The 21,946-nt window shown below is 37.2% G+C and overlaps 4 protein-coding genes across 4 annotated transcripts in view; 2 read left to right on the forward strand and 2 right to left on the reverse strand.

Annotated features, from left to right (window-relative positions):
- The first annotated feature begins 319 nt into the window (after window positions 1–319).
- Window positions 320–8,105, forward strand: abhd2b (abhydrolase domain containing 2, acylglycerol lipase b). Its single transcript, XM_065292389.2, has 11 exons — window positions 320–519; window positions 724–786; window positions 3,140–3,359; window positions 3,573–3,748; window positions 3,929–4,096; window positions 4,309–4,492; window positions 5,363–5,455; window positions 5,984–6,085; window positions 6,199–6,268; window positions 6,543–6,627; window positions 7,399–8,105. Exons 3-11 carry the CDS (start codon window positions 3,154–3,156, stop codon window positions 7,563–7,565), a joined length of 1,251 nt encoding a protein of 416 aa, XP_065148461.1. The 5' UTR covers window positions 320–519; window positions 724–786; window positions 3,140–3,153; the 3' UTR covers window positions 7,566–8,105.
- Window positions 8,106–10,980: 2,875 nt separating this feature from the next.
- On the reverse strand, window positions 10,981–15,104 carry rlbp1b (retinaldehyde binding protein 1b). The gene is made up of 8 exons (XM_065292388.1): window positions 14,988–15,104; window positions 14,290–14,326; window positions 13,187–13,315; window positions 12,672–12,876; window positions 12,389–12,567; window positions 11,876–12,034; window positions 11,695–11,805; window positions 10,981–11,598 (listed from the first exon to the last, which is right to left on the reverse strand). The coding sequence occupies exons 2-8, from the start codon at window positions 14,299–14,301 to the stop codon at window positions 11,470–11,472; spliced, it is 924 nt and encodes a 307-aa protein (XP_065148460.1). The 5' UTR covers window positions 14,302–14,326; window positions 14,988–15,104; the 3' UTR covers window positions 10,981–11,469.
- Window positions 15,105–16,275: 1,171 nt separating this feature from the next.
- Window positions 16,276–18,757, reverse strand: isg20 (interferon stimulated exonuclease gene). Its single transcript, XM_065291830.1, has 4 exons — window positions 18,673–18,757; window positions 17,555–18,228; window positions 17,275–17,475; window positions 16,276–17,149 (listed from the first exon to the last, which is right to left on the reverse strand). Exons 2-4 carry the CDS (start codon window positions 18,206–18,208, stop codon window positions 16,958–16,960), a joined length of 1,047 nt encoding a protein of 348 aa, XP_065147902.1. The 5' UTR covers window positions 18,209–18,228; window positions 18,673–18,757; the 3' UTR covers window positions 16,276–16,957.
- An 800-nt stretch (window positions 18,758–19,557) lies between these two features.
- The window catches only part of cacna2d4b (calcium channel, voltage-dependent, alpha 2/delta subunit 4b), a 31,262-nt gene continuing 28,873 nt past the window's right edge, over window positions 19,558–21,946 (forward strand). Inside the window, exon 1 of the mRNA XM_073813309.1 lies at window positions 19,558–20,323. Within this exon, the coding sequence (XP_073669410.1) occupies window positions 20,196–20,323 (128 nt within the window). The 5' untranslated portion in view covers window positions 19,558–20,195. The remainder of the gene's footprint in view (window positions 20,324–21,946) is intronic.

Here is a 21,946-nt window from a genome sequence, read left to right on the forward strand (position 1 = left end):
GTTTGATGGACTGTATTGTAATTTTAATGTGCAACGATATTTCAGTGATTAAATTTACCAAACTATTTACGACGGTTGTCAGTTCTGTATATAGTTAATACTACAGAATGATATTGTAAATACTAGTACATATAAAAATATACTTGTTCTATAGTAAACACTAAAGTATTTCTACTATAAGAATAGCTACTGTATTTTTAATACATAAATAAATACTGTAGCGCCTAAATTCTGACGTCACTCTGATGCTGCTCCAATCAGAGGGCATGAATAAAGACGCGAGCCTGCAAGCGCGCTCCAGTTGCTAGGTATAAAATCAACGATGATGCACGTTGCCTGTTTGTTGTCTGTTGGTGTATGGCAGCGATGTTGATTTCTACGGTGAACATGTCAAAAGACCCGACGCTCAATTGTCACTGGACTACTTAGACAAGACTCTCTGCTTTTTACATGATTTGCACTTTTTTCTTTCTGCATATTGTTGCGCATGTTGTGACGATATGGATTAAATAGATACAGGTAATGGATACATTGTAATCCTGTAGGCAGCATGACGATTACATAAGTGTGTCTGAAGTGGGGATGTCCGAAAGAAAAGTAAACTTAACTTGTATTGTTGTTTGGATGTAGAACTCTTGTGTCTAAGACGTGTTTGCCTACTCCAACTCTTGCATGATAAACAGTAGTAGGTCATGGGAGAGACTTGTTGTTGTTGTTTTGCAGGACTAAACCTTGATATTTGGGATCTGCACCCAAGTTAACCAACACGTTTATCTTTAAGTCAAGGTATGTTATGTATCTATTAGTATTCTGTGTGCAACTAACTCTTCTTTGTCCTATTTCTGGAATTCTGCTTATTTATCTGTTTACTTTTGACTTACATGTAGTTTGTATTTTTTTTTTATAAATATTTATAAATGAATATAATATATATTCATATATGGTGGAAAATTTTCAAAAAAAAAAAAAAAAACAGTTTGAGACATTGCATATTAATTTCATATTGCATATACACTACCATTTAAATGTTTAGGGTTAAAAAGTCATTAAAGGAACCGTATGTAAGAAATGTATATCAATTAATCATAAAATGGCCCTGATATGTCACTAGACATTAAGAAATCATTTTCATTTCAAATATTGATATCACTGACAACAATGGTCTGGCCAGGATATTGTCATTTAAAAAGTGGAGTTGCAGCCCTCAACTGATGTTTATGTTGTCATTTTGTGTATTGGCCACCAGCTGTGCGATTGCAGTACTAGTTTTAGCCACAAGTTTTGTGATTGCAATACCAGTTTTGGACACAATCCTACATACTGTTTCTTTAACCCTTATTTTATCCACCTTTTAGGTAATAGTAAACTACTAACTATTAAAGTCCCAACGAAGTGCCTTGGAATGTGCAGCATTATTTGATGTAGTGGTTTCCGTTTAACTGAAACAACATCTGTGTCCCAATTCGAAGGCTGAGACCTTCTAATGCTGCGTTTACACTAGCCGCGTTAGAGGCGGCAAAAACGCGCTATTTGCGTGTAGTTGGACACTTGAACATTTGAATTTACTTGCTTTATTCGCGCGTGAAAGCTGCGTGTGAAATTCTAGTCATTCATGCAGAAATTTGCGTCATGGGAGGGACTTCTGCGACTCTGCTAAGACTCTGCTAGCTTCCTGTAATCACGTCACTACTACAGCAAGGTCCTGATTGTTTAACGCGGCGCAGGATGACTAATCTCGTCTTTTCATTGACTTAACATGTAAATCACCCGCGCTTGCCGCCTCTATCACGGCTGGTGGAAACGCAGCATATACGCAACCTCAAAAGGCGAGCACTTATTCTTTGAAGGTTGCAGCCTCCGAAGTCCACAAAGAGAACTGAAATGAGACCGTCAGGCCTTCTGAAGATACAGAATTTCGTAACCTGCTGTACGCACCCACCGCACCTGTCAGCGGGACACAGCAAAGACATTTCTGATTTATTAAATTAAATATGGAACCAGAAAAATATTAATTTAATTTTAGAAAATATGACACGTTGATGTAGATTAAACTATACCAACAGTATGTCAAATGAATCGATCTTAGAAATATACACAACATACAAACCATAACTTATAGTACTAAAACAGTGAAACTTTTTTTAAAGGACAAGTTCGGTATTTTAGACTTAAAGCCCTGTTTTCAGATTGTTTATGGTGAAATAGAATGGTTTTGACTGAAATTTCGACATTTTCGGCTGCCCTGAGAATTTTCGCGTGTTTGTGTTTCAGCTCAGACCTCTACAATGGGTGTATAGGTGCACTGGAACAATCCTTCCTAAAATGCATTAAACTTTTGTTTACAAAGACGTGAAAATCACCGAGTGGTCAGGGGTGTTCACTGGTATGCTCACACAAAAATCGCTCCAAAAGACGCATTCCAACAGGTTTTAACGTAGTTTTTACCAACTCCATTGACATGTATTAGTTGTGCTGTGAGGTACGGTATTACTCCGCGCCGGGAACTTTGTTTCTATTCTTGCAATTGGCAAAGGCGGATTAGCGCCACCACCTGAGCTGGAGTGTTTATTATTCAAGCTCTCAGCGGAAGAATGTACGGGTGTGAGGCGTTTGGGAAAATAGGTCCACAAGTTAACAACGAATGCTAAAACAGCTGTTGGAAAGCATCTTTTGCAGCGATTTTTGTGTGAGCATATCAGGAAACACCCCTGACCACTCGGTGAGTTTCACGTCTTTATAAACGAAAGTTTAATGCATTTTAGGAAGGATTGTTCCAGTGCACCTATACACCCATTGTAGAGGTCTGAGCTGAAACACAAACACGCGAAAATTCTCAGGACAGCCGCAAATGTCGAAATTTCAGTCAAATCCATTCTATTTCACCATAAACAATCTGAAAACAGGGCTTTAAGTCTAAAATACCGAACTTGTCCTTTAACAAAGGTTTGAATGTTCATTTTAAAATATCCAGCTGTTACAGGCACGCAATGAATCTCGGGATAGCCTCGGCTGTGAAGGATCCATTCGTTCTATTCTTAGCGGCGCAGATAAAGAAGTACGCATTCTGAGGTCGCATTCTAAGCAGCCTTCGAATTGGGACACAGCCATCTGTAAACTAATTCAATCAAATATTTTACAGCAGTTTGGTCGACAATGAGTGCCCAAGTCGATGCAAATGTCCCCACTCCTGACATGCCTGCGGTGTTTGACGGCATGAAGCTGGCAGCTGTGGCCACAGTGCTGTACGTCATAGTGCGGAGCCTCAACTTGAAAAGCCCCACGGCGGCCCCTGACATCACCTGTCAAGATACCCCTCTCATTCGCTACCTACTGAAATCTTGCCCAATTCTAACCAAAGAGTGAGTGCTGAAGCTTGTCAGTTTTTCCTGATGACGTTTGTCACATGAGCAGTAGTTTTAACTTCGTTAGTCTTCTTAGTTCCATGGCAAAATCCAATGAAGTACTGTCATTTGAGCATTTGAGCCTGTATTATACGGAGTTCTAAAAATTTCAAATGTACTATAGAGCTCCACTTTATCATTTTACATTATGCAATACATACATGTACGCAGGTACATTCCCCCGCTGTTATGGGGGAAAAGTGGACATCTCCAGACTGCTCTTTATGGAAAGATTGGAAGAGTGAAGTCCCCTACACCCTACGGGCTTCGTATGTACCTGCCCATGCAAGATGGGGCCACTGCCACCTTTGACCTGTTTGAGCCGCAGGGTGTCCACAACACTGCAGGTGAACTGGGATTTTGCATTAAAATGTGAAATTTTCTTGTGATGCCTTTCATTTTTATTTTGTGCTGGGATTCACACTGCATTTTGCCTGAAGGGTGCTTGTGATTTTAGATGATTCCTCTGGAGACACTAAAAAGGTGTCATCGTTACCCTTGCTGAAATCGTTACCCTCTTGTTACAGATGACATCACCATGGTGATCTGTCCTGGGATCGGTAACCACAGCGAGAAGCATTATATACGGACCTTTGTGGATTATTCCCAGAAACAAGGCTACAGGTGCGCCGTCCTTAACCATCTCGGAGCGCTGCCAAACATCGAGCTCACATCCCCGAGGATGTTCACCTACGGTTAGCCATGTGTGTTTGTTGTGAAACAAGCGTGCTTGGCTTTAAAGGTGTCGCAGTTATTTCATCATTAAATATAGAGTTTGTATGTTTAAAATTTTTTAAAATTGGGTACAGAAATGAGTGTTCAGGTGGTAAAATACACACCGAAACCTTGTGGTTTTATTGACGTGCATCTGATGTTTGTCTATTGTGAACATTTTTTTTATGTAAAGGTTGTACCTGGGAGTTTTCTGCTATGGTGGGCTACATTAAACGTACATTTACGCAAACCCAACTAATCGTGGTGGGCTTCAGTTTGGGAGGAAACATCGCCTGCAAGTTTCTGGGCGAGAATCCCACCAATCAGGAGAGAGTACTGTGCTGTGTCAGCGTGTGCCAGGGTTATAGCGCTCTAAGGTTGGGAAACCCAATTGAAAGGATATTTTTTATAAAAATGTATTTGTTAACATTAGTTAATGCTCAGTGAACATACATGAACAATTGTATTGGCATTAATGTTAGTTCATGCATTTACTAATATTAAAGGGACTGTAAGTAGGGTTTTAAGTGTTTTATTAATCAAAATCAATGTCTTTATTCATAAATATGTCCTGACTTTTCTTTGTAAGCTTAGAATTTCTTCTCTTTACTTACATTGAACGTGTAACTCCAAGGAGGCTTCCATGTCGTTCCGCCGTATTGATAAACTATAATAGCAGAGAGGGACAAAAAGCACTAGCCTACCAACGCGTTTCCACAACGCGTTTTCATTCAGAACACGTGAACCAGCTGCAACGGACAAAGGAGATCAGTGATTACATAACGGCTACCGTAGTTGCAACACGCATTTGGAAAGGCGAGGCGCTAGAGAGCACTGTTCGTTTGAATGCAAAATACAATTTCACCACTAGATGGGGTAAATCCTACTTATTGTCCCTTCAACAAATGCAACCTTGTTGTAAAGTGTTATCAAATTAAAATTGTCATAATTTATTCACCCACATGTCGTTCAAAGGCTGAATATGACACTTCTGTGAAACACAAAAGAAGATATTTTGAGAAATATATCAGTGGTTTTGTGTCCATACATAAGAAATCAATAGGTGCCAATGTTGTTGGGTTGCCAGCATTCTTCAAAATATCATTTTTGTGTTCTGCAGAAGAAATTCATACAGGTTGGAATGACATTTTTGGTCTATTATCTCTGTAAAATGAATGATAAAGGAGATATAGGTTGACATTTTGCTGCAAAGACGCTTACCTGTTTCTGTCAAATTTTTTCATTAGAGCTCAAGAGACATTTCTACAATGGGACCAATGCAGAAGACTCTACAATTTTGTTATGGCAGACAACATGAAGAAAATTATTCTGTCCCACAGGTTAGTATTGTCACTTATTACACAGCTTTGTAGAATACTGGATTCTGATTGGTCAGTTGTGAGATTCTGTGATCAAATGTATATAATGAACACTAAAATGTATAATTGACACTTATCTTGGGCATTTAATTGTCCCATGTGTGATAAAAGTGTCAATGGACTCAAAATACATCTACAAACTTTGTCGGAAGGTTTGAACCAAAACCAGGGTCACGGCACCCTGATGTGAGGGTCAAAATGCCTGGGTTATTTTTAACCCATGCAGTTAAAATTGACCCAACTGCTGGGTGGTTATATGCATGGTTGCATAACAACAAACCAATATTGGGTACTTTTTTACTCTGCATGTGTGTTGTCCAACATTTACCCAGTATAGGTTAAAAATACCCAGCCATTTTTAAAGTGCAGTATCCAGTATCATTAGCTTATATATTATGTGCGTCTGAAGGCGTTTTGTGACCAAGACCATCTAAAATGGTCTATGAAAAACTAAATATTAAAACTGAATCAAGTAAATCTGTCCTGTAGGAGAAGTTTATTTGGTACAAGCTATAGCAAGATGGAGTTAGCCGACCTCAGTCGCCTATACACAGCCACTTCACTCATGCAGATTGATGACAACATTATGAGGTACCTGCTTTCAATAGTTCATTCAGATCAATAGGTTATCTAGAATAAAATGGCGGTTTGTATGCCTATAGTGATTTTTCTACATAACTGTCTGTGTTTCTTGAATGTGTTAGGAAGTTTCATGGACACGACTCACTAAAGGACTATTATGAGAAGGAGAGCTGTGTGCATTATATTCACAATGTAAGTTGTTATTGTTGAAATGCTGGACTTCTGATACTTCATATCTGCTTTTGGTTTTCTTGTCATTTTGTGTAAGTTCTTGTTTTTTGTTGCATTTGATTTTTACACGGCTTTAAAAACCATGAACGTTATAAAAAACAACCTATACTACAATGTTTTTGTATATTAACATGCTATTTATATTTATGCTTGCATGCACTTTACACACTAGTTAATCATATGTTGTGCATTTCAGTGTTTCCTTAAAATCTATGATCTTTATTTCTTATGTCAGATCAACATTCCTCTTCTCTTGGTGAACTCCTCAGATGATCCTTTGGTCCATCAGTCCTTGTTGACGATACCTCGCACACTAGCAGGTATTTACTCTATTTTATTTATTTATTTAATTTTTTTTGTAAGTGCATTAAGTTATATAAGTTTAATTTTTTTTTAAATAATTGTCAATGGAATATGTTTTGTAGGCCCAGCTATTTTTGGCATCTCTTAATAGGAGCCTAACACATTGTTTTTACAGATAAGGTGGTCTAGTAATAAAATCCTTTTATGTTTTACTTCAACCTTGCCTAAAACTTGTGTATGAAGACCAAGTTCAAATGCCTTTGACATGCACAGCCTAATAGTGCTTTTAAAAGCCATTAAGACTCTCAGATCCTCCGTGTGTCTAAGATCCCCAATCTGACACCGGTGCTGAATTTTTTAGGGCCATCTGATCCTTCCCCTAAGATTATTTATCAGATTACAACCGTAAAATCCTTTCTTCAGCCTTAGGTGAATGATCCAACATTGAGTCGCTATTAACAAGTCAAACTCCCTTACACAAAGGAAATACTGTATGGTTTACCTGACCTTCAGCTCCTTCTCTTTGAGCTCTTTTGAGCTTTTGTAGTGTATGCATATTTAAAGACATTCAAATTGAACTTTCTGCTCCTTCACAAATTACTTTGTGCGTCATTTTTGGTCTTTTGAATGCATGTCTAAATAAAGATTATTTTGTTCCTTTCTGAAACCCTTCAGTCTTCAAATACCTGAGCTTTTTTATGACCAAAGATGGAGAATGTTTGTTGTTAATATTTTTGTGGTAGACCTTTGGTGTGTTTCTAACTTATATCTTTACTTTTTACTAACAGAAAAGAAGCCAAATGTTATTTTTGCACTGACGCTTCACGGCGGCCATCTTGGCTTCTTCGAGGGTGCCGTTCTTTTTCCACAACCGCTTTCCTGGTTGGACAAAGTCATAGTCAGTTTCTCCAATGCTATCTGTCAGTGGGAGAAGCACAGACCACAGTGCCACTAGGCATCATATCACACTATGCAACACTCACAGTGGTGTTCACGTTTCTTTTGAAGTTGGGTTGGATGTTTAAATGATGGATACTAAAGGTCTGAATCACCAGCGTTTTTGCTCTGACCTTTAAGGAGGACATTGGAAAGAAAAAACACGATAAACCGCACAGATTACAGGTTAAGTTGGCCATCGGTATTTCAGTCGTGTTGTTGCTACACAGTGGGATGTGTGGTATGTTTAAGAAGGTCATAGGAATAATTTGTGAACTAATATATTGCAAGATCAAACTTTAAAAATGTAAAAGTGCTGATGGGTAAAGTTGTGTAAAAAAACTGGCTGTAAATTCAAATGTATGTCATATAAAGGTTTTCTGTCTTATTGTTTTAAAACATCAGATCAGCCTTTAATGACCTTCAAAATAAGTTTGTTTGGAAATTGTTAATTATGGTAATGTTTGACAAAAAAGACGTTTGCCTAATGGTTGCCTTATGTTGAATGTACTTAAATATACAACTTTTATAAATAAAAAATTATCACTTTATTTTCACTTAGTTGTACAAATATTTTCAAGTTAATGTATTTAAAGTGCACCTATTTCATTGTTAAAAATGTTATTTTGTGTATTTGGTATAATACAATGTGTGTTTGTGGTTTATGGTTAAAAAATCACATTCTTTTCCACATACCATACATTTTTGTAGCTCCAATTTTCACTATCTTCCTGAAATGCACCGATTTGAAAAGCCCTGTGTCCCTGATTGGCCAGCTAATTTGTACGTTGAGATTGGCCTGAATACCTTTTGACGTTGCTAACAGGAGTTAACTTACAGGCTGTGAGTCCAAAGTGGGAGGAATTATGAAAATGTCGGTCTTTACTACATCACCAATCCCAGGAAGTAAACTGTTGCCTACAATCCGTGTGTTTGTTGTAGTTCAAGAAAAGAGATTTACGTTGGAGACGATAACTCGCGTCATCGTTTACTTTGGGGTATGTACCTTTTGCATATCATTAACCTGTACTATAACACACCAAAGGAAATGTAAAATTGTGAATCGGACAATAGGTGCTCTTTAAGGGATAGTTCGGCCAAAAATGATATTAAACCAATGATTTACTCACCCCCAAGCTGTCCGAGTTGCATATGTCCATCGTTTTTCAGACAAACACATTTTCGGATATTTTAGAAAATGTTTTAGATCTTTCAGTTGATTAAATGTAATGTTACGGGGTCCACCCATAGTCCACGACCTTCAAGTCCAAAAAAAGTGTGTTCATCCTTCACAAATTAAATCCAAACGGCTCCAGGATGATAAACAAAGGTCTTCTGAGGGTAATCCGTGCGGTGTTGTTGTAGAAATATCCATATTTAAAACTTTATTAACGAAAATAAATACCTTCCGGTAGCGCCGGCATCTTAGACTCCTCTGTATTCAGGAGAGAGTATTAGCGTAGTGTACGCACTTTTCTTAGTGACGTATGAAAAATTCGGAGGGCGGGGGCACAGAGCAGCAGCAGAGTAGCCTCCGTAGGCTGCGTAAGCTCTCATCCTGAATACGGACGCGACTAAGATGGCGGCGCTACCGGAAGGTATTTATTTTCGTTAAAGTTTTAAATATGGATATTTCTAGAACAACACTGCGTGGATTACCCTCAGAAGACCTTTGTTTATCATCCTGGAGCCGTTTGGATTTAATTTGTGAAGGATGAACACACTTTTTTTGGACTTGAAGGTCGTGGACTATGGGTGGACCCCGTAACATTACATTTAATCAACTGAAAGATCTAAAACATTTTCTAAAATATCCGAAAATGTTTTTTTCTGAAAAACGATGGACATATGCAACTCGGACAGCTTGGGGGTGAGTAAATCATGGGTTTAATATCATTTTTGGCCGAACTATCCCTTTAATAAACGATCTGTTGTAGATGAGAGCTCAAACCGGAAGCATTTCTTTGTTTGACAATGTCTCCCCCCAACGGCCTTCTTTTAAAAGCACACATCTTGTGACCTGCAGATGCTAAAAATATTTTTTCTTCCTGGTCTCTTTAAAACCATTTTGTATATTTTTGTTTGTTAAATAGTTTGGGAATGCCTTGAAACCTACAAAAAAAAAACATAATTTCAGAGTTTTATGTCCCATATTATAGTCCTCAGATATCCCACAGTTTGTAAGTCCAGGACTTTTATAAATCATGTGAAGTTAGGGAAAGAACGGACATTGCATAATCATCATTGTAAAGATGTCACTTCCTGTTGCCAGCCGGTGATGCTATGACCATAAGTGACTATTGACATGTAGATTTGTTCAGTCCAGGACTCTTAGCAATCATGTGAAGTTTGGGACAAATCTGACATTGCATAATCATTGTAAACATGTCACTTCCTGTTGCCAGCTGGTGGGGCTATAACCATAAGTGACTATTGACATGTAGGTGTTTTCAGGTCAGGACTCTAAGCAATCAAGTGAAATTTGGGATAGATCGGACATAATCGGATAGTATTCCTGAGTTCCAGCAACTTCCTGTTTCATGGGAAAACATCAAACTTTGTCGGGCCAGAACTGACACAAATTTTTACGTAGAGTCAAATCCTTCGCGATTTAGCAAGCCTTAAGATGACACTCACCAAATATGAAGATGATCCAACGAAAACTGTAGGAGGAGTTTGTTAAAGTATGACGCCTGAAAATGACAAAAACTGCGCCCAAATCACACAAAAAAACAGAATAGCTGACTTCCTGTTTGGTTTACGGCTTTGCTCTAAGAGACTTTTTTGTAGGTCTTGTCATGATACAGAAGTGTACGGAATTTCGTAATTGTACATCAAACACAGTCCGGGGGCTGCTTCGTTGAAAATTTGTAGGTGGCGCTGTAGAGCCATTTTCCCACGCCTAATTATTTTTAATTTTAAGAATATATGATAATGTAATATTAATAAAGTGTGTACTTTAGAAATGTGTTATTTTCTTTAATAAAAAGTCAAAACCGTTTTACTCACTTTAACTTTAGTTCTTTTTTTAACTGCATTTTCTCTCATTAAATTGACATTTAAAGGTCCACTATATGGATTTTAGTGGTGAAACTGTGAATTGCAACTGCTCAGTCTACCGCTCACCCCTTTCGAAGCGCATAGTGAAGCTACAGTAGCCACCACAGGATGAACGTGTCATCGTCTGAGACAATATCGTGCAATATAGAGCAGTTTGTCTGTTTAGGGCAGGGGTGGGGAACCCTAGGTCCTGGAGGGCCACTGCTCTACAGATTTTAGTTCCAACCCTATTCAAACACACCTGCATTTAATTTCCAGATAATCCTGAAGATTTTGATTAGATTTTTCAGTTGTGTTTAATTAGGGTTGGCACTAAACTCTGCAGGACAGGGACCCTTCAGGACCCAGGGTTCCTCACCCCTGGTTTAGGGCTAATGTAGAAACACGGCGTTGCAAAATAGCGACTTCCATGTAAGGGGACCTCGCTGTATGTAGATAAAAACGGCTCATTCTAAGGTTATTATTAAATCACAACAGTTCATTATATAAGGTCTTTGTACACCACTGATGGTATAGTTGTGTATAATATTTCATTTCTGTTAAGAGTTCATTCTTAAAGTTGCACATTGCCCCCTTTATTGAGAGAAATAACAGAAATGTCTGGCTCCAAAGGGATTTCAATATTTTGGGATCAATCTAAAATCAGGGTCCTGCCCAAGTTTCGCCAAACAGCACTATAATATAACAGAGATCATATGCTCCTAAATCTGCATTCCTCTTACATCTGGGCATTTGTTCAATGAGGTTTGGCATGGAAAGTGCTCTGTTCAATTTAAAAAACACACAACCGCATTCCATTATTCTGCAGTAATACATAACTAAAATGACAGGCAGATGTTTTTCTAAGTTGACGGACAGCAAAATTAATCAAACAGTTTTGCTGCTGTGGCCTTGCCGTCATATTTGGAGCCCTTCCCATCAAACTCTGAAGGCAGGATATCCGCATCAAACTCCTTGAAATAGTTCTCCAGCTCATCTCCGTGGACAAACACCTTCGGACATAAGAAGTCAGATTTTTTTAGTTAATGTTGTGCTCATGGTTAAGCCAGGGGTGACCAACATCGTCAATTGCAGTCAACACAACTCACCCGTTCCAGCAGTTTGCTCTTCATCAGTGGTTTGACCACATTGTAAGTGGTGGTGAAATACCAGGGCTGATGAATGAAGTGCACCGCTTTGAAACGGGCAGGGAAAGAGTCCTGTGGACAACAAAAAGATAAACAATAAAAAGAGCTATTCTTCTACAAAATAAAAGTCAACTTTCTTTACCTGCAGCATGTCCACCATTTTCTTCAGCTCCATGGGCTTGATCCCAGATGCCTGTTGCATGGTGAAGCCCTTAAAGTTCTCAATTATGCAAAATCCATTAATCTGAGTCTCTTCGTTTTCCAGAAGCTTCTCCAGGATCACACAATAAGCTCTGAGGATCTGAGGTAACCACATTATTAAGAGACAAAGTATAAAGTATTCTTTATGAACACTTTAAAAATAAAGGTATGCCATAAGAGAACCATTATGGTTTCCCAAAGACCATTTTAAAGGTTAACCATTTCTTAAATAGTCTGTAATACCTTTTTTGAAGAACCTTTTGTGCAACAGGTCCTAATGTGTACCATATGAATATATTTGGTACAAATATGTACCTTTGAGATACTAATAAGCTCTCTTTGGTACCAGTATGAGTACTTTTGGAAAGGCCACAGTCCCATTGACAGCTAGGGGAACGTATATTAACCATTTAATCTAACAATCTATAAAACCACAAGCCATTTCAACATGTACCTCATCAAATGTGATCTCCTCATAGTCCCAGTTCTCAATGTTGAAGAGCAGCACCACACGGCCGTATTTGTCTCGTCTTGAAAGGATCCCTGGGTAACCGGCCTCAATGGTACTGCGCACAGCCTCTGGGGTCAGGTTTTCAAACAGCTCAGGGTAGTTTTGCCTGAAGCGCACATAACCTTGGGGAACGAACACCGATAACAATGGCTGTTTAAACATTCAGATTTTCTTGAGATTTAACACAATAAAAGCCATATGCAAACAGCCCATGTCGCCCGCTTACCCTTCATTAGCTCATAAGCCCTGTTTACTTCGTATTTTCTGGCACGGATGAATCTCACCAGCACAGCATCGGGTTTGTTCCCAAAGGTGTCCTGAACACCCTTAGCGACATCGTCTCCAGAGTCGGCCTTCTCCTTTATGATATTTCGGAGCTCTTTGGCGGCTGACGTGCGCTTTTCGCTTGTTTCGTTGAGTTCATCTTTAGCCTGTGGAGACATTATGATCAGATTCGAAATGTTACTTGTAACATGTGTTCATAAAGCAGTGATTTAGTGACAATACTGTCATTTCTTTTAAGTTAATAACAGTGCACCTATAGCTCAGTTGGTAGTAAGCAACACAAAGGTCATGGGTTTGTTCACATGCTAATGATATATAAAATACTGAATGCATTGTAAGTTGCTTTGGATAATAGCGTTTGCCAAATGCATAAAGTATAAGCAGTACTGTAATTGCTTATACAGTTTAAAGTATAATTGTGTCTTTTTCCCACTTTAAAACTGTATAAAGACTTACCTTTTGCACTGTGTGGTCGGGCACCCTGGCACAGGATCCAAACACCGGCCCGTGATCTTTGACCGTGAGGTGCTCCAGTTTGGCTCTGAGTGCCTGTTCCTCCTCCGACACCATCCGGAATGTTCCGCTCTGTGAACAATTACGAGAAAAGTGTCTTTGACATGAAACTGACGTGGGATCAGCATGAAAACATTCAAATCCTGATTTTGAAACGAAACACTTTAGTAGCTCGAATCAATAGAATCTAGTGTGGGTTGTATGCTAAGCTTCCTCACATGAATTGCGTAAAGTCTGAGATTGAAGATAAGCTACTAATACTAAGAGCTGCCTTGTTCTCAAAACATGTGTTCACCAATTCTACAAATGTGTAGAGCTTTGAAGGAACCTGGGTTTAGGGAGGCCATCACATGATGTATGACATAAAAGTCTTTTCATACTTCAAACGACTAGGGAATGGTATTTTGGCACAACTACATGAAAATATTTGGCATTTATTATTAAAAACAACGTATAGTGGATTCAGGCTATACATTTTATCATTATGTGGATTTTGTGAATGCGAACCAATGACCTTGGTGTTGCCAGCACCATGTTCTACTAGTTGATGGATACTAGGATCTTATGTTTGGGTCCAGTCATTCAACGTTAATTGCACTGAAAAGGCAAACAAATTTGTCTTTCGCTGCAAAACCCTCAAAGTACATGCAAACATCTACACTACAAAAACTAAGTCACCGAAAAATGTTTTGTTAATTCAACTTAAAAATATTAAGTTAACTCATAGTTTTAAGTTAAAGGCTCAAAAATTTGGTCAATATCCTAATTCAGTAAACCTTCAACTAGGTAAATAACTTGTATTTAATGGATTCTGCCTGCAAAGTGTTTATTTTCTGAATGGCCCGAGGCTGGGATTACAGTAAGTGGATTTGAAGCTAAAGTATTTGATAAACATATAATACATGCCAAGAGCATTTGGCCAATATCATCATTATATTTTTAACGGAGGTGGCGTTAAGCAGCATTGCATCTGAGCTCTTCACATCTAAATTTGGTTTAATTTGCATTTTATAAAAACAGACATTTTACATAAAAAATTTACTTACAACAACAGCCATTGCTTCCAAGACTCAGTGGACTGTTCTGATGAAAGAAAGATATTTATTTACCACAAAGAGAGTATCCACTTAAACAAAAATAAGTGTCTGAAATAAAAAAACCTCTGTTATGGTAACCTATGGCTATACTAGGAATTGGGTACAAAAGCATTAGATTTTTAAATATTTTGCCAGAATTAACATTGAATTTTTGCATACAAAATAAAAGTTAGTTTTTGCATAATATATATGTATGCACATTTACATGTATATAAATATTTATTTAGATTTTAATATATTTTATATAAATAAAAAATAAATATACATAAACAACATTTTACTTAAAAATATACATGCATGTGTGTTTTTATTTATATATAGATAGATGAAAATTACACGCAATACATAATATATTAAGTGCAAACAAACTTTTATTTTGTATGCTTTTAATCGCGACTAATCTTTTGACAACCCTAAAAAGTTTAACTTAAAAATGAAAATCATCTTCTGCTTGTTTATGAAAAAAAGTAATTTTAACTCATCTAGATTCATTAAAAACAAAACTTTCAAATAACTACGATTATGTATCATAATGAATTATAAAAAAATCAACATTATGAATAAATGTATATAACTATAACTACCTTACACAACCAAGTGAATTTCACCTAAATGATGCTCCAGGAAAGGACGACATTTACACTCACCTGGCACAATGTGGTATGGTTAAGAGTCCCTAAAAATGAGTGAGGAGAAAAACAGCAGCCTTCAGTCATTTGTAGTGTGACTGCTGATGGATTAACACCGTCATGTGGTATTATGCAGAGCAGATTTTATGTTAATCAGCAAAAGTACTGGGAAAATGTTGGAAGAGAAGAATAGCTTGCAACCAATGACATCATCATCCTCATACAGAAGTTGCTCTTTTAATCTGGTCAATGGGAACCTTCCTTCACCCCTCAATCTGAATAATTAAATGTTAAGAGCATCAAATTGAGCACCAATGAAAATAACTATAATTTCTCACATGCAACGACATGCATTCGGACATTTTTATTAGACGCACACAGACAATATTTGTTGTATAATCCTATAAGGTGCGAAACACTTCAGTATAATTTATAGCATGAATTAAAACTCAAAAATTGGGAAAAAATGGAAATTGTCTAATGCATGATGCAAAACTCTTTTAAAAAACAAAAACTGTATGAAGGTCTTAGTTATTATGGACATCCACTGGTTTGCATCTGGTTGTTAACAATGCTAGTCATCTATCTTTGCTGTAACTTCTTACATCATCAACACATTCCTGCAATGACCAGTGGGTTGCCATAATCCCTTAAAGCAGGATTTAGGTTTTTTATGTCAGTGTTACCGAAGCAGTGAAATTGCAGCACAATGCCCGTCTCTGTGCTAACAGAGCCGCTCAGCATTTAGTTTATATTTGAACTCTTGTATAAAAGTATACTTACACAATACTGCTTGTCGATCGACAAGTATGATTAACTGTTAAAAGGACTAGATGGCTATGAATTTTTAAAAAATTATTAAAGGGATAGTTTACCCAAAAATGAAAAATTCTGTCATTATTTTCTCACCCTCATGTTGTTACAAACATCTATAAATATCTTTGTTTTGATAAACACAAAGATATTTTGAGGAATGTTCATTAACCATTCATGAGCCCCATTCACTTCCACAGTATTATTTTTCCCACTATAAAAGTGAATGGGGCTCAAAATATCTTCCTTTGTGGTCATCAGAACAAGGACATTTATACAGATTTGTTTCAACATAAAAGTGAGTAACTGGTGACAGAATTTTCATTTTTGGTTGAACTATCCCTTTAACTTTTGGTTTTAATGGTTCATAAGGAAGAGCTTGGGTCAACATGTTTAGCCAGATGCAGAATGTGTAAATCAGCATTTAAAAGATACTCTCACATGCAACAAATAACATATAAAATAAAGCATCACATCTTGGTTTAGAATACTATTTATTCTCAATTCTGGCCATTGTTTCAACAAGTCCTGTCCTATGATTTTCCTTTAAACCAGAGATCCAGTTAACAATTACAGCATAACATGACAGCATAGTTATTATAGGATCTTACAGAAATGCTGTTACGAACTATAGTGAGTGGTCAATGATGAATCCTTTTGTATTCATAATATTTTATTGAGACTTTTATAGCCAAACACCACAAAAATCCCTTTCATGGCTGTAAGTGTAACATTATGGGAGTGGGTAAGTGCTATCCACAACTTGTAAGCAGCAGCAATTTAACATTATTTAACATTACATCTTGACAAAAGTAACCTTACAAACATACAATTTTGTTTAAGTTATTCCTTAAAATAAACACTTGAGTTGTTTGTAAACACTTGAATAAGTTCAAACTAACAGAACTATTTAAAAGTTTATGCTCTCAAAATCCTAAATGAACATTAACTTTTACAAAGTTAAAAAGTATCCATATGATTACCATAATCACACGCTCTTTAAATAGTTTCATGTGCAATATTTTGTTGTCCAACCTGAGTTTCACTGTGTTTCCACAGTAATCTGGCAGTAATGAATGTTAACATGTCAAGTCTGGTGTGTAAAATATATTAAATAATGTTTAAATAACATACGAAATGAAATACAATTCACAGCCCTAAATCTGGGGCTTATGTTATATACTGCAATCCATCACAGATTCCGGCCAATACTGGTCCTGCATGTAGTGTTCCAGGGAGTCGTTGGGGTTTGAGGTATGGTCTATTGAATCTTGGGACAAGTCTTTTTCCCACTGGTCCTCCACCAGTTTGTACAAGTCCAATGTAGCACGAGCATCCTCTATGGAGCAGTGGCCCATTCTGCCAACCTGATAAACAAATAACCGTTAAGTGGCAAAAGCCTTTAAACATCAAACTTATTCTGTCCCTATGAAACAGAACAGAAATATCAAATCAGATACGCAAGATGATATAATGAGATTGAAAGTCTTACCTGTATGGTCCTACTAAGTAGCTTCTTAGTCAGTTTCTTCAAAGAGATGTTGCACCCATCACAGGCATCAAACAACTCATTTAGCAGACTGCAGGAGCAGGTGTCTCTAACCATGTGTGTAGGGATGGAGATGTCCAAAACCTTAAGGTCATTATACAGGGAATGACCAATAGTAATCTTGCCTTTTATGATGTCAAGGATCTGATGGAAATAACAAGTCACTTAGTAATATTTTTACATTAAAACAAACATGCAAATACATGCCCTAAAGCAATCTTACCTCATTACGAGCATCCTCAAAAGGTAATGCTTGCGCTAAATGATGTTTCCTTATGCCACTCCATCTCGTGCGATAATTTGTGACTGGATGCTGAGGCAAAATATATTTGTCATAAACAACACGACCATAATAATCTACAATACTGCAGCGTGCCACCTCACTACACTTGCCACCAGGCCCGGTGCCCACCATTTCACAGTCCATGGCTATAATATTTAAATGATCGATTCCCACACATGGTGAACTCCTTCCACTGGTGGATGGACTGATCCCTGATGAAAAGCCACTGTCAACCTCCCAGCTGTCATTGAGAAATAGTGCAGACTTCGCTTCTTCAGTCCTATGTGGGTTATTTCTGGGTCTTTTGATTTGTAAATCATTTCCCTGTTCTAATAAAGAGTTCAAAACATCACTAGGTCTAACACATTGATCTTTATTTTCCAGAATATCGTTTAATTTTCTTTTTTTCGCTCTTTGATCACACTTCGTTTCATGAGTTTCCACGGCATGATCTTTCCTTTTGCTCTTTTTCCTCCGCTTACGTCCATTTGCTTGCTGGGAAATCATGGTTGTTTTTGTGTTGGTCCTTTCCGAAATATTCTGATCCTCACCACCAGGGCTAAAAACGAGGTGTCTCCAGGGTAAAGCTGACATGACACTTCGTGAATTTACATCTGTCAATACAGAGAATACTTTTGTCAACACCAACATATATAAGATATGGCGAAATCAAGTCGTAAAACATTAAAATACTAGTCTTTTTTACGAAAAGAAAAACGTGACACGTGTCTTTCAGGCTTTCAAGTTAGCGGATAAGCTTACAAGATCGATTTTGACTTGATAATTCACAATACGTCAACAAACAAGATTAAATATGGCAAATAGATAGAATCTATAGATAATAGTTGCAATATGATCATTCAATAAAGCGACAAAGCACTTGCTAACCACAAAGGCCACGAGACTAACGTTAGCACTTAAATTTTCTTGCCACCGATTTTTTCGCATGGAATATAAATACTGTAAATAATTACATTAGAAAACATTCTGACAAAATATGCTAAACAAAACATTTAAATCATCGTAATATTATAATAATTTCATACAATAGTACAAACCTTTGCCAACACGTGGACCCGGTGAGCAGTAGCAGCAGCGAGCACACAGGATACGTGAACATGCCGAGACATGACACAAATCCGAAGATATGATTGGTCGACGGGTTTGAGCCGTATTGGCGCTGATTGGTCAAAACAAATGCCAGCGCCCCAAACACGGATGTGCATTTAAGGGCACTGACGTTTTTATTACGTCAGATGCCAGTGAAGGGTCAGAAGCATAATCTGAAAATGTCGTTTTGTTTGGGGAAACAAGTTAAATTTCTTTGTTATTTATTGTTTTGTATTAGAGAGATGCCGTTCACAGTGGAATTTCTTATATATTTGACATTTAATTAATCAAAAATACGACCATTTTCCTCACTCGCATATTAAAAACATTTCATGTTTTCACTCGCTTTTTCAAGCTAAATAGCTAATAGCTTCAACACCGCGTGGAGTCGGTATGACTGTAAGCTGGTTAAAGGCGGAGTCCATGATGTTTGAAAGCCAGTGTTGATATTTGAAATCGCCTAAACAAACACGCCCCTACCCCAATAGAATCTGGACCTTCTGTTGATAGACCCGCCCCACACATACGCAACCCGGCATTTGATTTGATTTGATTGGCTATAAGTGTGTTTTGGTAGTCGGCCCGTCTCCTTTTCCAAACCGTTTTTCAAACATCGTGGACTCCGCCTTTAAAGGTAAATACATACAATTCACGATTTGTTATAACCCAGTGTCTGTCAGGCAATAGCAACATTTTTACATGAAATCAAAGACAACCGTGTCTCCACTAGATGGCCTCGTCCTACAAGCAGAAGCAAACCCCCTGTTAACTTGCACCGATTGGATGAACGCAGGGCATGCCAAACTCCTGAAATCACTACAAATCCTCTTATCTGCCCAATCTGCTGCTTTCCTCACCATTATGCCCTCCCATTTCCTCTCCCCGTGCCTGTGAACCCACCATGAGTGGAGAGTGTAATCCAACTGGATTACAGTGTAAATTGGGTGATGGAGGATTGGGCTCTGTTAGTGAAACTCAACTGCGGGACACAGTTGTTGTGACTCTACACTGATCAGGGTTTCCTATTTGTGTAGATTGAATAAGTGTTTATTTTAGGGATTACTTCATAAAACCACAAATTTTTCAGAGCATCTATCAGAAGTTAATGAAGTAGATCATAACATATTGATTGGATTGGATATAAAAAGAAGAAGAAAGAAGACACGATCAGAAAATTTATTGGATTACTTGGATTATCTGTTTCAGCCAGAATATGATGAGCATTGATTAGTTTACTTTGTCCAGGGAAAGTTTTTGGATGACCTAGAAGAACATGACTCTTCTGATGTGGATAACCAGGCCTTCTGGACACTTTGGGATGTTTAATCTATACAGTTGATGTGGACCTCTGAGTGGTCCAGGGAGGAATATGAAGCGATTTAAGACAGCATGAGGAAATATGCAAATGGCAGTCGGGATATATTTTTAGTAGGAATATTGGAGTAGTGGACACGGACTCTTGATAGTACCGATGTGGCATTTAAGGATGGTCATCAGCATCATGTGTTGCCGAAGATTTTCTTGGGTTATATTCCTCATGGTCTATGTAGGCTGGCTCTGTATCTCTACCAATGCTCAAATGAGGATTCCACCTGAAACGTAAGATTCACCTTTGAATGTTTAGCCTAAATCCCCCACATACTTGATGATTTTTGAACAACAGTACAACGGTATAACAATAACAGATTTGTAGTAGATACTGTTAATTAAAGGGATAGTTCACACAAAAATTTATTCTGTCATCTTTTTTTCACTTTCATGTTGTTACAGACCTAAATAATTTTTTTTTGTTCTGATGAACAAGAATAAAGATATTTTCAGGAATGTTGGTAACCAAACCAATCAGAAGCACCATACACTTCTATAGTAGGAATAAAGAATACTATGGAATGAATGGGGCTCGTGAACGGTTTGGTTACAAACATTCCTCAAAATATCGTACTCCGTGTTCATCAGAACAAAGAAATTTATACAGGTTTGTAATAACACATAAGTGAGTAAATGAGTTTTCCTTTTTTTTTCTTTTTTTTTGGTGAACTATCCCTTTAAAAATGTATAACAAAAATATGCACTAAAAGAAAATAGGCTTTTAAATAGTTTTCAGTGTGCAATTTGTTTTACTCTAAAATTTGTTTGGTTTTTTTTCGGTAACACTTTACAATAAGGTTCATTAGTTAACATTAGTTAATGTATCAACTAGCATGAACAAACCATGATCAATACATTAACAGTATTAATTAATCTTTGTTGAAGTTAATTAATAGAAATAAAGCTTTTAATTGTTTGTTCATGTTAGTTCACAGTGCATTAACAAGATTTTAATAAAGTATTAGTAATTTTTAAAATGAACATTAACAAATATTTATAAATGCTGTATATGTGCAGTTCATTATTAGTTCATGTTAACCAATGTAGTTAACTAATGTTAACTAATGAACCTTTTTGTAAAGTGTTACCTATTTTTTCAATCCAGCATTGGGTCAAAAGGTACAAACTCAATCCACTGGGTTAAATGAACCCAGAAAATATTTATAGTTGACCCAACAATGGGTTAAAAAACTGAACTTTGGGTTAAAACATCCCCGCATAGATAAAATTTGTTAACAACCACTAAACCATGAAAACAAACTATAAACTTTTGATAAAATATTAATGTTGTTTCCATGGTGTAACTGCTTTACAGTTTTTATGATGTATTTAGCCAGCGGTTTGGTTACTGCCTTGGATATCTTTTGGGAAATAATTTGCACTTTGCTGAAGTCCATGCCTATTAGAATTTCAAATGAGGCAAGGAGAGAAATTGCTTTGGAGAGTTGTGTGATCATTTTTAGTAAATCCCTGATCAACAGAGTTTGTTGAGGTGTAAAATGTATTTCACTCGGGACTTGGAAGTCGTTCATAGCAGATGGCGGACACTTCTCGACATAAGCGCCAGTAAAAAAAATTAAGGTGGAGACACATTTTGTGGATGTATTTGGTTTTTCCAACATTATTATAGTGAATAGAAATATGCATAATTTCCTCATTATCAAATTTGAAATGTAGGTCGTGGTGTTTAAAAAAAAAAGTGAGTCATAATGATGCTGGATTCTGATTGGCCCATACAAAACCCTAAAGCTGTGTCATTTCCAAAGAAACACTTTAAACTATAAGGTTAATGTCCTGGCTTGAGGAGCCACTGTTTAAGCAGATGAACTGATACCTCTGATAATGCCCTCTGGA

Source organism: Paramisgurnus dabryanus, chromosome 23, assembly GCF_030506205.2.
Source record: "Paramisgurnus dabryanus chromosome 23, PD_genome_1.1, whole genome shotgun sequence".
Taxonomy (NCBI): domain Eukaryota; kingdom Metazoa; phylum Chordata; class Actinopteri; order Cypriniformes; family Cobitidae; genus Paramisgurnus; species Paramisgurnus dabryanus.